This window comes from Epinephelus fuscoguttatus, linkage group LG4 (genome assembly GCF_011397635.1).
Source record: "Epinephelus fuscoguttatus linkage group LG4, E.fuscoguttatus.final_Chr_v1".
NCBI lineage: Eukaryota > Metazoa > Chordata > Actinopteri > Perciformes > Serranidae > Epinephelus > Epinephelus fuscoguttatus.
The window spans coordinates 21107564-21125460 of record NC_064755.1 but is presented as its reverse complement, the minus strand read 5'-3'; the positions used below and the strand labels follow the sequence as shown (position 1 = coordinate 21125460).

The 17897-nt window shown below is 42.1% G+C and overlaps 1 protein-coding gene across 9 annotated transcripts in view; it reads right to left on the bottom strand.

Moving 5' to 3' along the window:
• LOC125887652 (membrane-associated guanylate kinase, WW and PDZ domain-containing protein 2-like) overlaps positions 1–17897 on the bottom strand; it is a 108855-nt gene that overhangs the window by 14016 nt on the left and 76942 nt on the right. For 7 of the 9 annotated variants that reach the window (XM_049574634.1, XM_049574632.1, XM_049574640.1 and 4 more), the window contains 7 exons: positions 17711–17832; positions 16579–16761; positions 11406–11935; positions 9639–9807; positions 3423–3454; positions 528–720; positions 329–444 (listed from right to left, as the gene is read on the bottom strand). In XM_049574634.1, coding sequence (XP_049430591.1) covers positions 329–444; positions 528–720; positions 3423–3454; positions 9639–9807; positions 11406–11935; positions 16579–16761; positions 17711–17832 — 1345 coding nt within the window. The remainder of the gene's footprint in view (positions 1–328; positions 445–527; positions 721–3422; positions 3455–9638; positions 9808–11405; positions 11936–16578; positions 16762–17710; positions 17833–17897) is intronic. The other 2 variants (XM_049574633.1, XM_049574641.1) reach the window with 1 other exon arrangement.

The following is a 17897-nucleotide window of genomic DNA, read 5'->3' as shown; positions in this document are numbered from 1 at the left end:
TCCAGGCTGCAAATTAGTTTCGGGTCATGTTAACATTTTTCCACCTTCACTAATATTCTCCTGCCACATTCTTCTGTATCATAGTTTGCATGCTGGTTTACACGTGGACAAGTTAGCAAGGCGTTACTTCAGTATGGGAGGTACTGAGCAGTTAGGACAGTGTGAGAAAGCCAAGTGCTTGTGTGTAAGTGTGTGTGTGTGTGTGTGGAGTGTATGTTGGTAAACGTGTGTGACTGGATGCGGAGTAAGATGAAGTTAGGTGCAGGTCAGACGAGGTTGGTGTGTATGAGGTTAGATATGTGTGTGGTCCAGCCCGTCCCATACGAGCCTTGTCACGGGCGTCCGGACTCACAGCCTGCACGGCCTCGTCTCCCCCCAGGATGCGGAAGCCAAACCCGGTCTTCTCCCTCAGCAGGTGCACCTCCACCTCCTCATACTCTGGACCTGAGACACAAATACAAACATTCATTTCAAATCATCATATTATGTAAAATTTATATCAACATAAATTAAGTTAAATTACTCACGTCGGCTCTCGTAGATAGCCCTCGACTTCTCATAAAGGTCGTAAGGATCAGGTTTGTTAAGATCAAAACCCTCGGTGGAGTCGGGCACAGATGTGCGGTGCTGTGGCTGATTTGGGAAAGGCGTGCCAGGTGGCAAAACTGGGCCAGACAGGTTTGCTTGGGGGCTGCCATGTGGGTCCCACTGATCAGGCAACTACGAGGAAAATACAGACAAACAGATGTTTAATTTAAAATATGGAGCCATATGTTTGTGGCTATGCAATGACCAGAGCAGGCAACACTCCTGATCTTATAGTGAGGTAATCTGGTGCCCAGAGCAAGTGCACAGTGCACAGGTGGAAGAAGAGGCGCAAACAGGTGGGATGAATCATTTGAGGCAGTGCACAGCAAGTTTATGGTATTTTGGTCGAAAATAGTCTTGGTGCAGAGAAAAGATATCTGAGAACCATGTCGGTTTCTGGCACAACGTCAAACTACTTACAGCAAATATGCAGTAATTACAGAATAATGCTAATAACATAAAAAAGATAATTTAATTAACCACTCTTTGAAATTGAAATAAATAATATAACGTTTCTTGTGGTTATAGCAGGAACTTCAGTAAAGCAGCATATTTCTATAAATCAATATAAGTTATTTTCCCTGTCTTAGTATCTGTGTGTTCACGTCGAGCTGCTCTGTACTATTCAGACAACTTCAGTTCTTAAAGAGTTGAGCTGCTGTTGTCATGTGTAGCTGTGACTGGCTCAGCTGTTTCAGGGCTATGACACCAGTAATATGTCTGACTCAGAGTGTTTTTATTAATCACCACATCCTCTGATCTATATTCAGCTTCACCCAGCCTGTTTGCACTTTGCGCTGCTGCACATACATGGACCAAAATAACAGGTACACTTGGAGATGCCCACACAGTCTGTGTGCCTAAGGCCTGAAGCTTTACACTTGTTGTTGCCTGTGCGATAAAAATAGGGCCAATAGTGTCATTTAAATTTACAGCTCATTTACTGCATTATTTCTCTGTGTTACATTCCCCCCAATCTAAAACCGTACGCTGCATGTGACCACGTTTGTTTTTAAACATTTGCTTGATTCTCAAAGATCCCCTCCAGACATATTTTAAGACATAGAAGAAAACTTTGCTTGGATTAATAGCGTGTGTCTGATTTGTTTTTTCAAAAGGGAGTTAAATCACCCAGTTGAAAACACACTTAGATCTACTAGGCTACTTCTTCCTCATTGAAAATCGAGAATCTGTGAATATGCAAATCATTTTTACTTCAGAAGTCTGACTGCTTGACACAAGTTGTCTCCTACTTCAATGTAGAGTCCATGTGATTAGCTATGATTGGCTTCCAGACTATTTTGTGACCACCTGTGTCACATGCTCCTGCTCATACGCCCATGTGTTAAAGTCAGATTTTAAGGTGAGCACAGAGAAACGTTCTCCCTTCAACAGATAAGTGTGAAAACAGCTTTCTAGTGTCAAACTCTGCACATCATTCTGCACAGTGAAGCTCAATTGTCTGAGTGAAGTTGCAATAAGCAGAACACATTTTAGAGTTGGACTTTATGATCTTAAATACAAAAGTGTCAAACTTATTTGGCTGCTCGTGTTTCTTGGGAGACACGTTACTGTAGGATCAATACCTGGTGGAAACGTGCATGTCCTTCTGTTGGCCTCTCATTGATTGATACATTAATTCATTTCATTATCTCCGAGGGAAATTGATTGTGTATATTGTGGTGTGGGCAACATGCACAACATTAACAAGTCACAGACATAGTCCATTTGTGACAGACATCCAATGCTGGCAGCAGCTCATGTGTTACTGCTCCATGCAGGCAGGAGGAAACAACACAGAAACAAACAGCTCAAATACTACACAGCACTGACCTGCAGTTTTTATGCAAGTACAAATATAAGAACTAATATTAGCATGTGTGCAGAAAACAACAACAACACAGCAATACTATACTGCAGCAGCTGTGGTGCCAGTAAAACTACTAAGAATTCAATGTGCAAACTAAAGTGTGGTAGTAAATAAATTCTGTCAGCTTTCGTGAAAACACTGCTTCATGTCTACAGAGATGAATTATCTCACTGAATGTTGTTTTCAAATCATACAAGGCTGACAGATGCAAGGCTAACTATGTGCAGAGAATCATGTCAGCTAACCTTGATGATGGATGACTGTCAGACTTAAACAATTATAACAAATTCTAATCATGTAAGTATGTGAGTTAAATTAATCAATCAATCAATTTTATTTATAAAGGTCAATATCACAAATCACAATTTGCCTCACAGGGCTTTACAGCATCTGACATCCCTTTGGATTTGGACCCTCACAGCGTTAAATGTTTTGCTTCAACTACTCAATAATGCAATAAATAAAATGAGCTTTTTGCCCAGGGGCGGCTATGATAACGAGTTAAAAATAAATATTCACAATTTAAACTTGAATGAGATTAAATTCATAGTGTCTGAATATTTTTGTCTAATACCACAAATGAGTGCTGATTATACAATCAGCAGCAGTAGCAGCTGCAGTTTAAGTATAAATCTGAAGAGCTCTTCCCCAGCTGGCGAGGTGTGAGATCTGATGTGATCAAACCAATAAGCGGGTCACGACAGGCTGGCTCATTTCACAATAAAGCAAAAGCCAAACACCTCTGAGGCAACACAGCGCCGACGACAAACGCTGATCCTACACGCTTCAATCATACCTCTCTGCCTCAGCAAACAAATCTGGTTCAGAGACGCACATTCTCTACCTGCTTCTCCTTTTTTTCTCTCAGTTGAACACACACACACACACACACACACACACACACACACACACACACACACACACACACACAGAAGCAGAAACACATTTGGTTCAATCATCGTACCTGTTTGGAGGCCTTCCACGGAGAGATGTGGCCTGAGGAAGACAGAGAGAACACAGTTTACAGAGAGCAGCCCTGGATAATCTGTCAGATTCTTGCAAAACAAAAAAAGCACAGATAATTACAACTATACAGACAAAAAGATAACTACAATGGAACCTACGTACAGAGGTTTTTATATGTGACATACTGGGTAATCATCTCCCCCTTAACGTGAGAAAGAAATCTCAGTTTGCTGATTTTATATTCCTCTGTTTTGACTTTGTTTGTGTAACTCTTCCTAAACGGGTTTGGTTGTTGCATTTGTTTTCAACATAATTACATCATTGGCTGTAGGCAAAAGCACAGACTCCCCCCTCCCCCCAACACACACACACACTCACACACAGAGTTTTCTCTGCAAGTCATATTTTATCTGCATGTAGGAAGCAGGGAGCATTCACATCACAGCAACAATCTCATCAACACGGCTCCCCTGTGACTCCACTGCATTAAAGACATGCGGCACATTTATGCTGCTGAGACCCAAATACATACATTTACACACGGAGGGATTACATGCAATGGCTGCTTTGTATAAACATGCAGTTTCAATGTTTACACATGTGGACCGAAACACATAAACATACTCATGAAGCACACTCCACTCCTACAGCCTCACTGATGAATTCTTCAACAGACGTGGGCGCTTGTAAAATATTCTTCGGAGAAACCTGACATATTTAATATTTATTCAGTTTATGAGATTTCCTGAGAAATGTCAGAGAGCACTGGATAAAATATATTTATGGAATTACTCTCCAACCTGCTTTTTAGATGTGCGAGATGAAGGCCAGAGCACTTAGCAGCGAAGCAGAATGGCAGAACTTTCGATCAAAGTCAGTGAGCAAGGGGTGATTTGAGGGAAATGAAATACAATAGATCACTGCCAGTCCATGTGAAGACAAAATGAAATTTGAAATTCATTTCTGCCATTCCCTACACTTCTATCTTTTATTTTTCTGCATTTTCCAACGCCAGCTCTCCCCCGTTCGCCCAAGTAAAGCATCATGTCTGCGTGGAAATCTTTCCCATTTTGAAAACAAATGTCCCTGCTGTGTCTTTGAGGGTGGAGGAGGACACGAAAATATCAGAAGAAAAAGAAAAACCCAGCTTGTGAACGGAGGTTTAAGGAGAACTGTCCGTGGTGCTGAAATGATTCAGCGCAGTGGCAGCAGCAGAGGGACGGCTCTGTGGGAGGTTGGGACTAATAACCATGTTCAGGAGGGAATACAGGCCTTAAGGGAAGTCTTTAAGGAATTCTAATAACTCATTCTCAGGAAACTTTCCGTCATGACCCACTGAGGGAAATGAGCACTAGCTACAAGGCAATTGTCCACTCATATTAAAGCAGAGCGTCTTCCTCACCGAGGCATTTAAGCTTAATTTAAATGCTAATACAATTCATCGACACATGTGCCGGATGTGTGGTGGACTTTTATGAATGCTGATGAATTACAAATGAATGATTGGTAGAGACGCTTCACGTGGCCTCTCTGGTGTCAGCGGTCGGGCAGTCTGGCAGGCCGACCTCACAGACTAGCCTGCTGAGTTCTGGATGGCCTTCAGATCAGCCTGATTGGTTTGTGCCGCCTGACATCCCCTTTTTTTTCACAGCCATGATCTGCATCCTCATTGGTGCTGCAAAATGTCTCTAGTCTGTGGTTGGCTCCGCTTCAAACTGGGATGTCAGGGGACGGAGCTGTGAACACGACCAGAGCTCAGTGGAACTCTGGCAGAGTGCCCACGCTACAGCAGTCAGACACAGAGACAAACACAAACACACACACACACTCGCACATGCAGCGGAAGTCTAACACCCTGTCTGTTACACACAAAGCAGTGACGCTCTCGGTCTCACATCTGAAATAATGTGTGTAGGCTAAATTCCATTGATGTTCTGCACAGAAATCCTACGCCTGTGAACACAAACATGCTTAAACATTCCTGACATTTTGCACATCTGAGTCACTGTAAAGGACCTTGTCCTTTCTTTCACCCTGCAGCGAGGAGAGCGACACACAGAGAGTCAGAGAGGTTCCTGGTGTGTCAGGCTGATAGTCCCTGTGGGGCCGTTGTCTTGAGTTGTTTGATAGAAACTGGTGAGGGTGGAGGAGATGGCATCTTTGGGGGAAGGGAGATAATTTGGCACACTGAGCTCAGCATTTAGGGGAATATCTATCGTAAGCTGTGTGTAAATTTGAATACATATCTGTGTATGCACATGTGATGACACATTAATCTGTGTGGGGCAATCTCATTTGTATACTGAATTACAGCACACTTTTTAAATGGCGAATCTGACAATGAAACATGTGTGTGTGTGTGTGTGTCTTTGCAAAGGTTAACCACCAGGTGGCAGATGCTGGCTCTGCATGGTCATAAAATGCTCAACTGCTGAGCACCACAATTTGATCTCAGCTGCTCACGTACACATCCATGCATGCTGATGTACAGTCACACAACAGTTAGTGTGTTTCTGCTGAAAGCACAAGTCATTTGTGCTTTCAGCAGTCCTGTTCAGACAACAGGACTGGCATAAAATCAGCAAACCACCCATTTACAATAGACAGATGTAGCAGGATCACTAAGCACTGATGTCTTCGATTGATTTTCAGGCCCGCAATAATAATTCCTGTCACACTTCCATTAATTAAACCTGAGATTCATCTGAGACTGATTGTTTTCATCCCTAATTAAATATAATCCATAAAAAAAGGAGCGATGCAAAAGAGCGCATCTGTAATTCTTCTTTATTGTTCTGTTATCATCTCAGAAACAATGCAAATTAACTCTTCACTCCTGGCAATTTATCTCACGACAAACCACAGACTTAATGGCTAAATGAGAGTCAAAATGTGAAGCTGCTGGGCGGCACATCAAAAGCAAACAGTGAACTTGTGAACTCTGTCTCTTTAAATAGCCAGTGGACAGTTTTGCTTGACTCTCTTAACTTTCATCCAGGCTGTTGAGTGGGGCTGTATGCTTAATCATTGTGGGGTTGAGTGTAAGTGTGTGTGTGTGTGTGTGTGTGCATCAGATGGCCAAGGGCTCAGTGGCATAGGCAGCCCCAGGTAATTATCAAGTCAGATTTTGACCCTGTGACCAGAACACCTTTTAGAAAATCAGTGCAAGAGCACATGTCAAATAAATAAAGCTTTCAATGTGTAATTTAATTTTCTCACAGGTGGCCAATCTTGTAGAAAATAGCAGAAGAGGGAAAACGGCCTCACTCCATGTCACACTTCAGACTTCTACACTATGAAACTCTCTCTCATTCCTCTTTTTCTGATACATTATAAGTCACTTGATTTAGTTTTTCAGACTGAGGGCATGTGGTCCTCTCATTCCTTCACTTCAAGGGGAAGGTACAATGGTGAACATGTGCAGAAAATTAAAGGTGGTGGGGAGCAGCTCACAGTGCAGAGCTCCTTGCAAGTGTTGTGGAAAAACACCAGCCTGAATATTCAGACAGCCGACTATAAAACCACTCAAAATGTAATGTGTGGTTAAAGCTAAAAGTGGGTGAACACATTGTGCCATTGTGAGAAAAATGTGGAAGAATAGTTTTCCAGACGGACACTCAGACAGGATGGTGGGTGGTCAATCACACACAGAGATAAGAAAAGTGTTTGGGTTGAAGCGCTTTCTCAACTCAATTTGAGTTTGTTTGAGGTGCTCTTTGGAGAAGGATACATGTAGACACAAAAATCACAAGAAAACTCAGAAGCACAATCTTTTTAATAATTATACTGCTTATACTGTCATGGCATGGTCATGTTGGACTTAAAAACAAAAACCTAAAAAACTTTCAAGTCTGATATGATCATAACAATAAAGCTCGTTCCTCATTTAAAAAAGTGCCTTGGAGTTTTCTTGTGATTTTTGTGCACACACAAAGAAGAATCATATTTGATCAGTGAATGAAGATATAGATATTCACAACATTGAAGATCACAAAAAGGACTGTGTGTAGGAATGTCAATAATTAACCATTAACCCCTTTACTGACATGAGATTTTTGATTGATTATTACTATCCGATAAACCAATAAAAATGCATATTAAAAATAATACATGAGCGCTACGGGGGGAAGATGATGAGACAGCGGAGTCTTGGTGTCCCAGGCTGGAGTCGTATGAGCTGCCAGAGCAATGCCGAGATGTTACTTCTGGGAGACAACTTACGTTACAGCATCCTCCAACAAGCTAATGACCCAGAGGAAGAAGTGGACACCTACATGAGAGACAACCCTCCCCATCATTTGACATAACATTAATCATCTTCACTGATGGAGAGGATGAGCAAACTTTCTGTTGCTGCTGTTACACAGAATGGTCAGTTCAAGGTATGCCCTGTTAGCATGAGCTAACACAGCAGCAGCACCCAGCTGTTAAACTGTCCCAACAAACTCACATTGACACCAAAACCGCTCGACCCGTCAGGTAACATTAATTAAACAGTTAGTCCTGTCACTGCATGTGTGCAGGGTGGGAGAACTCTCAGTGTCCCCAACATGGAGCTCACACACCCACAGCTGTAGTGTCATGATAAACAGAGAGAGAGCAAGAGAAAAAATTGTGCTGAGCAAAGCAATACACTACACATGCCTCTACAATGAAATAAGATTTTACCCTTTTTAAATAGTAAAATAATAAAATAAAATAAAATAAAATGAAAGTCATGTTCAGCCTCCCCCAGCTAACAAGGATTAGCTGTAGGTCACAAAAGATGTCTAAATTAGCATCCCTGTGTGCATTTTATTTAGAGCTCTCTGGTTTCAATTTTCTCTTTCTTACAATTGTCCTTTACCCAGCATCATTTATGAATCCAGAGCACAGTGAAAATGCTGTTGGTATAATCGAAACATCATCATTTGAGGGTTCAGTCAGTACAAATAGCCAAACAGCATCATGCCAACAAGTTCAGCTTGTTTGCCAGCTAGAATACACTCTCATTTCAGTCCAAAGCACATTACAGTAAAATAACTGCATTTATTTGACGATGAGTGGCCCCTGTGGGAATAAAACCACTTCCCCACAGCAGGGTTGGTGCCATCTCTATCCACAGAGCTGTAGCACACCTAATAGTGAGATAAACTCTCATCCCAGCTCTCCATGGCAAATTTTATCAGCTCCTGATTTGCTGTATCTTAAAACACCTCCCCACCTCTTTTATTTTAATATGTCTGTTTACTCTTTACATGAGTTATCACATATGAAATACATTAAACTAAATATTGTTCATTTCATCTCTATGTTTCTTCTAGTGTCTTTTAATATGTCCTGTGCCTGTTTGCTCCTGCAATGGTCAATGTTTCTTTTTTTGTTTTTCTTAAACCACCACTGAGAAATGATTGGCCTGCTATAAAATCCCAAATTATTACACCTTTTTCTCAGTGAAACACTATTATTAAAAAAATGATAAGTTGCCCAGTTTTGCACCAGACAAAAATGATTCTCCTAGCATTTAAACTATTTAATATTACAAAAATAAAATCTCATCTGGAGACTTGAATAAAATCCAAGTAAGGGGCCACTGTGATTTGAATGTGTTCAAAAATAGAACGAGTCTCAAAATTATCATAATCAAAATCTCTTCTGCTCTCTCAGCTCTCACTGTCAACTCTTCTTGACTCCTCTCTTGCAAAGCTGCAGCTGGGGCTGAAGATGCACAGTAACATGATATTTATGCATTTCAATCAGAAGACAGCTTAAATTTAGCTGGGCAGTTGCTCTTGCACTGGACCCTTCTTTATTTTTTGCTAAAATTATCTTGGGCTTTGAAAGGTACCAAAGTGTCACTTGTGATTTGATACTAATTGTACTGTAATCATTTTTGCCACCACTGCGGACATAAATAGATCAAGGACAATAACCAGGTATTAAAGAGTTGAAAATTAATTGACTCTGATTACCTTGAAAAAGAAAATTACATTTTAACACCCCTAAACAAATGTTATTACAAACTATCAATCAAAAAGTACAATATAGCTATCATTTACTATCAATCTATATCTTACTATACTTACTATATCTGGTTTGTGTGGCACTAGTTGTGTTATTTACAAGTTTCCTTGTAGTCCTTATGAATAGACAACTGAAAGAGTTAAACTCTATTAGAAGAGTATAAACGAATTACCAAGCAGACAGGCAGAAAAGAAACAGGTCTGTCTCTCACCTGTTGCTCCTCTCTGTATGAGGAGAGTTGCCTCAGCTCCCACAGGACACTCTTTGAGCATCTCCACCACTCGTCCATGTCCAGCTGCAGCCACTGGCTGCTGGTTGACCTCCAGGATCAGGTCTCCCTCTATCAGCCCCGAAGCTCCCTGTGAGCCCGGCTCCAGCACCTGCACCACAACATCACATTTCATCCACCGTCACACAATTTAATTGGCTGAGGTTTGAGGTACCTTCCAATTAACACAAAGCTTCTTTGTCTACCATAATTAATAAACTCAAATCAGACTTTATTTTTGTATTGAAGGAGCTTAATTCCTCATCTTAACGCTGCTCTCACACTGCTGGGTGGTAACTCACTGTCTCCTGTCATTTCAACGAGGGGAAGACGACAGAGGGGAGGCGATTTCAAACACAGCGGTAGGGGTATGAAGCCGTCCCCAGCCTCGTAAACATGCACAGATTTTACTCTGCCACACAGAGTTCACCATGTTGAATTTCTGGCAGTAGGTGCCTGGCATTTGCCGACCGAATAGCAGGAGGCAGGCATTGCAGAAGCAGAAAGACGACAAGATGGAGGAGCTGATAATATTGGTGTCTGAATAGCAACTAGCAGCCTATAAAGACAACCAGAAGAAAAACTGGGCCTGGGATAACATTCCACCAGACTTCAGTTGACTGGTAAATTGTCCAATGTAGAAATCTTTGAATGTTTCACTGATTTCCATTGTCTTGCTACAGTATGCAGTTATTTACACAACCCTAAGCTAGCTTGCAATTCTGCCAGTGACGTTCACCGAAGCATCTGCCTGTCTTGCAGCCTTGGACCATAGTAGCAGCCACTTTTAAAAACACTTTGCTTTTTTGGGAGACGCTCTTGCAGGTAGGCGGTTGTCAGTGCTATTACCATACAGCTTCAATCCTGCAAAAAAAAAAAAAGTCCCCAAAGCATTCAGCTATCATTAGTCCCTAAAATCATATCCATCTAAAAATTTACCTATGTGATGAGATGATTTCAGCCTTTTCCAAAACCAGTTCATACATTTTCTAGCGTTTGAATGCGAAAAGGACTAGCCAATTGGACTATTTTGACTTATTACAAGATGCTGACATGAAGATTGTTTGTTGGAAGTTCTTGAAACTGTGAAAAATGCACCAGAAACGAGTGCAATAACCTACACAGGCAGATATTTCTATTTGCTGAAGAAATAATTAGTCTTGTATGTTGAACATAAAACAAATGACTTGTTCAAACAGATGTTGTGTTTCTTGAAGCCCAGATGTTTTACTGTACAAATACAACAGGGATGAGAAATAGCATCTGTCATATCTTTGCAACTCATCTACACTCATTTATCTGTTTCTTACAGCCAGGTTTCCAAGTCATCAGGTTGGGGTTTTTTATTCTATAGCTTCTTTAGGATAGTCTCGTCTTTCAATCATTCATTATGCTGGTAGATAGAAAATCCTTCACAGGCTGAGCTTTGTTCTTATTATCTCAATCTTTTTTTACTTTGTGGTGTTGACTGAATTAAATTTATCTTGACCTGCTGTTTTAACTCTCCCTTAACTTTAATGTGTAACTCAACTCGATCACTGAGTTTAGCTGACGACTGAGATTTCACTCCTGAAGGAACACATTTACATCCCGAAACACAGATGATAAAATGTACATGAAATATCTGACAGGTCTGAATCCTTTCATTTCTGGACTGTTTATGGTCTACTGAGTGAATGAAGAGAAGTACATATGATTACGGTATATCACCTGTTTTACTCGCTGACCAGTGGGACTGTCAGCAATGGTGAACCCAAAGCCCTCTGCTCCTTTCACCATAGTAACTGTCAGAAGCTCTGCCCCCTGTGCTGTTGCCCCAGCAACCCCTGCAGTCCCAGAGGAAGCCATGGACACGTTGTCGTCATGAGGTGTGAGTGCTGATGCTGAACCAGGTGTGGTGGGCGGCAGGGATGAGCCATCAAGATGTGTGTCCCCGGGGTGAGGGGCTCCGGCCTGGGCCAGTGCCTGAGGAGGCAGCTGGGAGCTCAACGACAGATACTCTAGGTAGGGGTCGTAGCTGCTGCGGCCGTTTACCACCAGGGGGCGGTGCTCCAGGCCAATTGGTGTCAGGGAGGTGCTTGCTGCGCCGCTTGGGTCCTCGGGGTCAAAGGGCAGAGGATAGCCTCGACAGAGCACGAGGGTCACGCTTTGACCGATTGGTACAGACTGGAAAAGTTTGACCACATCAGCATGTGTAGTGCCGAGCACACAGATGTCATTGATGTAGACAATGACATCACCTACGGAGAAAGGACACAACAGCTTCAGTCAGACTCACAGTACAGTGTGTTACATTTTACACAGACCACGTGATCTGGTCTCAGTGGTTCATGTGTAAACATACTGTGCTGCAAAATCACAACTTGTCACCGTCTGTTGCCACAAATGTTATATCTCAGTGGCATTAGGACACGCTGTAGCAACACAGAAGAAGCACTCTGTCCCCCTCAAGTGTCACACAGGAACATAATATCTGTTCACTGCCACTGCAGGCAATCTACAAGTGTACGTGTGAGACAGCGAGGTGAGAGAGAGACAGGGGCAGTGTCTCAGTGTGTCTGTGAATATGATAACCATCTGGTGCACACTGGCATCTAGAGAGACTCTAATCATGAAAATCTCAAACATTTAAATAGATGCACACTCACCAGTAGTAACACTTTTGAGTCGTGGCTCATGCATGAAACATTATGATGTTGCATCTTCCTGTTGAGATGATGACCAAAATGCAAATGTGTACCATTGTTTATGATGTAATGTGCAGGAAAAGTTGTCTTTGTCAGGTCACACCCGACCTGGCTGGCAGTGATATGCTAACTAATTTCCTAGCTCAACTAAATTTTACATTTATGTTCACCTTACTAGGTTGGGTCGATGACATTTTTGCTGCAAACCACTAGCAAGGAGGTGAAACAATTTCACAAATGCGACAGTAGATACTCTGTCATCTCTGCTGTACTTTGAACGTGCGGAAAGTTATGGATTTCAGCTTTAAAGTCACAGCCCCATGACAAATGCAGCTGCCTCAAATCCTCTATTTCACACTTCTGGAAGCACTCTCTGTCACACATGCACACATGCGGACGCACACACACATTCAAGTGGGCATGTGCGCACACATAAACACACGCCACACATGTCACATGCGCAATCATACACAATCCCTAAGAGCAATGCCGCACAGCTCAAATAGGCCAGCTAATCTCAGCCAGGGAGTGCCTGTGTGTGACTCTGTGACTGTGTGCATGTGTGAGTGTGAATGTGTGCACGCATGCATGTGTGTGAGCAGCTCTGGCAATGTCACAGAGCGGAGAGGAGCAAGTTGGAGAGAGAGAGAGAGAGAGAGAGAGAGAGAGAGAGAGAGAGAAATCAGCACAGAGAGAGAGGAGAGAGAGGAGAGGGCTGACAGACCAGGATGGAGGGACAAAGAGAGAAAAGCTAGAGAGGTAGAAAGAGAAAGGGGATGAAAATATACTCAGGCTGAAAGCAGAGGAGAAGTGTCAGATGACATGGTTAGATAAGGAAGCATAATAAAGGGTAAGCCAGAGAGACAAAGAGAGAGATGGAGATAAAATAGAAAGAGATGGATTCCAGATAAAAGAGAAACTGATAGGCAGAGGGAGAGACATAAAAGCGGAGAGCAGGAGCTGAGAGTAGGAAGGAGGATTCCCAGCTCCGAAATGAGCTCTAAATGAGCAGTTTAGACACCAACCGTGCCAGGCATGGGGCCAGCTCACAGGTTCAGAGCAGAGTACACATGAAGCCTCATCATAGTAGCTCCTTCTCTGAGCCTATTACCGAAGCCCATTATGATTTTTATCAACATCACCTCTTTAAGGTTAGATCTAAGCTAAGGTCTGTTTCTGTAGAAGCTTAAAAATCAATCTTTGTTACCTTAAGGATCCTGCAAATTGACCGATGGAACACTTTGTAGGTGTTTATTCTCACCATGTAAGAGTGTAAACTGATGCCTCTATTCAAAACAACACATCGTAAATGAGCAGGTTGGGATTTAGTGTCTACTGAAGGACACTGCAAACAAAAATATTCCGATTATTAACCTTTCACATAAGCAGGGCCTCTCTTTCCATTAAGTAAGCCATGTGAGACCGCATTACAGGTCGTGTTGATGTTACTGATTCTTGGTTTTATGAATACACAAACACAAGTATGAGACCATTTCATGGCAGTGGTGTACCTGTATACGACTGATTTGTGATAATACCTTGACCACTGGAGCTTGTGTAGTGATATTGCACCTGCATTGCCGCTGTAAAGGCAGAAATGAATCTGCTAATGGAAGTAGGTGTTGTGTGGGCTGGTGTCAGTTATAGCCAATCAAATCAGTTCCTCTCATTCCCATTAAAAGCAGAACGTTATAGTGCACTCACAGAGGACGGAGAGTGTGCTGAGAGGAAACTGAAGTCCTTGTCTGGGACACACAGTGCTACAGGCACAAATATAGGGCACCCCAAATATGCCACCGAGGGCCAATGATGTCCCCTTTTAAAATGAATTGATATTTCTGGGGATATGGAAACCTCAATGACTGAGTTAGGCCTTGTTCAGGCTGCCGGCCCATACCAGTTTTTTGGATATACCCAGATTGCATCCAGACTGATTCTAGAAAGTCTGGACAGCAAAAAACAAAAACAAAAACACATAGTAAGGATGGGAATTAATAAGATTTTATTGAAACCAATCGTTTCTGTTTGACTGATTCTTCGGTCCAATTCTTTATCGATTCCCTTATTGATAATTTTCTGTGTCTGAACACAGTGTAGCAATAGTCTGGCTTCCATCATCTAAAATGGATGAAATGAGCAAATGTTTGAACAGCATTCGTTTTCTTTCTTTTTTTTTTTTTTTGTCAAAAAAAAAAAAAAAAAAAATCTGCTGGGGCGTCAGTAGCATAGTGGATCGTGCCGGCGCCCCATGTATAGAGGCAATGCCTCGCTGCAGTGGTCGCAGGTTCGACTCTGGCTTGTAACCCTTTGCTGCATGTCAACCCCCACTCTCTCTCTCTCACCCCATTTCACTCTGTCCTGTTCATTAAAGGCAAAAAACCCAAAAAATTATCTTTAAAAAAAAAAAAAAAAGAAAAAATCTGCTGAGCCCAATAAATGGCAGTTTTATATGCGGACATTACACACACTGTTGTCATCTTTCTTTGTAAAATGGAGCTGTGCTTTGGACTATTTCTCCCTCTTTGCCATCACTCCTTCTTGTTGCAAGCTTCGAGCAGCGTAGACTCCTGAATTTGACGTCATTATCAGAAATCATGTCGGTACTAATAAAAGGAATTGATATGCGCAATGGCAAGTGATTCCAATGGATCGGACAATTTGGAACCAGTTCTCAGCTGGAACAGGTTCTTGATTCTCATTTGTTCCACATAAGCTGTGACGTGCAAATCAGATCCAAACCACATTTGGAGGTGGTCTGAAATAAGATTACAATTGGATTTCTTCAAATGTGTTTTAGTCCAGATGCTCTGGCTGCTAGGGTTGGATCTTAAAGTGTCTTTTACGTCACTGACAACACACAACAATGACGTCAAATCCAGAGTGACGGAAACTGCATGGAGTGTGATGGAGGAGTTTTGCATCACGACTTGGCAGCATGATTGTTTGGAGGACAAAATGATGGACCTCCATTGCTTTCATGTTGAAAAGCTGCGTCATCAGCGTAGTTACGTCATTACTGATGCCTACGTCATTACCACAGCAATCCATGCAGACAGGCTGGTGCTGTCTGGACACACATATCACACAAATCTGATTTGCCTGCAGTCTAACCGTAGTCATATTCATTTTTAAAACATGCTTTAACATTGCTTGGAGTATCACTGCAGTTTTGTTTACATAACTAATATGATTGAAAAATGTTGAATTGTTAGCACTTAAACAGACAAAGTCCTGGCAACAAAAATGGACCATAAGGAGGAAGAAAAGGAGCATGGTGCCTCATGAAGCAGGGCCATGGCCCAAATTTCAGGCCTTATAAATAAAAAGCTGCTATTTTTCTATAGAACAGCAGAGTGTCGTGTCTCCTTTTGTATGTTGCATATGTCTATCATTATGTGTCCGTCTCTTGGTCGATGAAGGTTTAAGTGAAGAGTAGCCTGTGTTGTGCTTAGTTTGAATGAAAACAACCATTTCTTTTGGTTGAAAAAATCTGCATATGAGATCAGGACCACAAAACATCATCCAGTGGTTATTAATGCTGTTTGTCAGTCTTCAGAACTACAAAATCTGAGGCTGCACAAACAATCATGGATAAAAACTGGAATACCTGTCAATCAAGCAAAACATACTTGACGTTAAGCCTTAATATCTTCTTAATGGGAGAGAGAAATTAATTGCTGAGACACTCACGTCTCATGGAAAAATACTGACATTTTGAGTTTAATTCATCACTAAATCACTGAAGACAAAATCTCAAAGATACAAACACAGACTGTGTGGAGGTGATTTTGGAGGTCCATGTGGGTGGCTTTTGCCAGCAGAGGCATAAAATTAACCAAAGCACTAGTGCTGATGCCAAGACATGTTCTGAGTCGGTGAAGGCAAAATTACACTGCAGCACCAAATTTACTGGATACTGACACCCTACTGCGTTCCCCTGGCCTTCCAGGTACATGAAATGTTGACAGAAATGAAATTGAAACTCTGCCAGCAAAAGGTCTTCGCACTTGATCTGCTTTGGCAGCAAATTAAGGTCCATAATGTTGAGGTGTCAGAGTAATGGGACTGTGCTTAAGCATTTCTATAAACACAGTAATACTGTATCAGCGATGACAGCAGTGACAGCTTGTAGTTTGTTTAAACCTCAATTTACTGCTCAACCAGTTGTCAAAATCCTGCGTTGGTACACAAATTACCTGTGTCCATTTTTCCGTCCTGAGCAGCGGGTCCGTCTGGTATTACACTCTTCACTTGCAGGAACTCATCGGGCTCGTCGCCTCCGATGATCGTGAAGCCAAATCCCATGTTGCTCTTCTGCAGCGCTGTCGACAGGAAGTTCCCCTTCAGTTGGGTTGGGTCCCTCGTAAACAATGGCTTCTCTGCAGGGACAGAAGTGTTGAAGTATGATATTTTAGATATCCTTGATACTTCAAAACCATGTACATTTGGTTTGTCACATTATTTTGCTGAAGAATTAAAGGGCCAGTGTATAGGATTTAATGGCATCTAGAACTGAGGTTGCAGAACTGAAACTTCTCCCATGTGCCAAGCGTGTGGGAGAACTACAGTGGCCAGTGCAAAAATGCAAATGGCCCTTATAGAGCCAGTGTTGGCTTTGTCTGCTCTGAGCTACTGTAGAACAACATGGCAGACTCCCTGGAAGAGGACCCACTCCGTATAAACAGGTAATGAAAACACAGAATTTCCTATTTTTAGGTGACGATAAACGAATAAAAACGCAGATATGAATATTACATACCATTTCTGCCTATGGATGCCCCTAAATCCTGCACACTGAATGAACATCTTGTACATTTCTTTCTGAAATCAAAAGCAGCAATAAAGACACATTTGCCTTAATTCCTGATAAGCTGACTCATCTGAGATAATGCAGTCTTCACTCAGATGAAACGGTACATTATGTACTGGTCTAGTACGTCCTCAAACTCAGATTAGCCCACTAGGGGCCTCAGGGCGAGCATGTTCTCTGTCCCCCGCACTGCCAGCAATCTCCATTCGACCCTGTACATTGTGACATTGTGCATCTGCCCCAACTAATACTCATGAAACTGCCCGTTCTATGAGATGGGTCGGGAAAATTCAGAAAAACAACCACAATGTTCGATATAAAGAATCCGTAAATATGGGAGAATTTACAGTTAATTAAAAACATCTGTCAGCACCAGGTTTCGGGGGCTCCTGATGGCTTGAAGATCAAGACCATGTGCCCGTGTGTCTTTCCTGCTGTTCTTGTATTTTCATGTAACTGTGAGTATGTTAGCATGGTTTGATTTGAGTACTGCACATACTATAGTATTCCCTGTGTACCTCTGTATATAGTGGGCAGTGGGAGAGCAGAGAGTCCCTGGCTCTGCATCTGCCTCTGCTGCTCCAGGCGTCTCTTGGCTTCCAGGACTGGATTTTCAAACTGTGTCCTTCGATTGATATGACTGAAAATACAATGCATCAATACAGTTAATGGAAAAGGGATCATTAAGAGCTTCAAGCCAGAAAT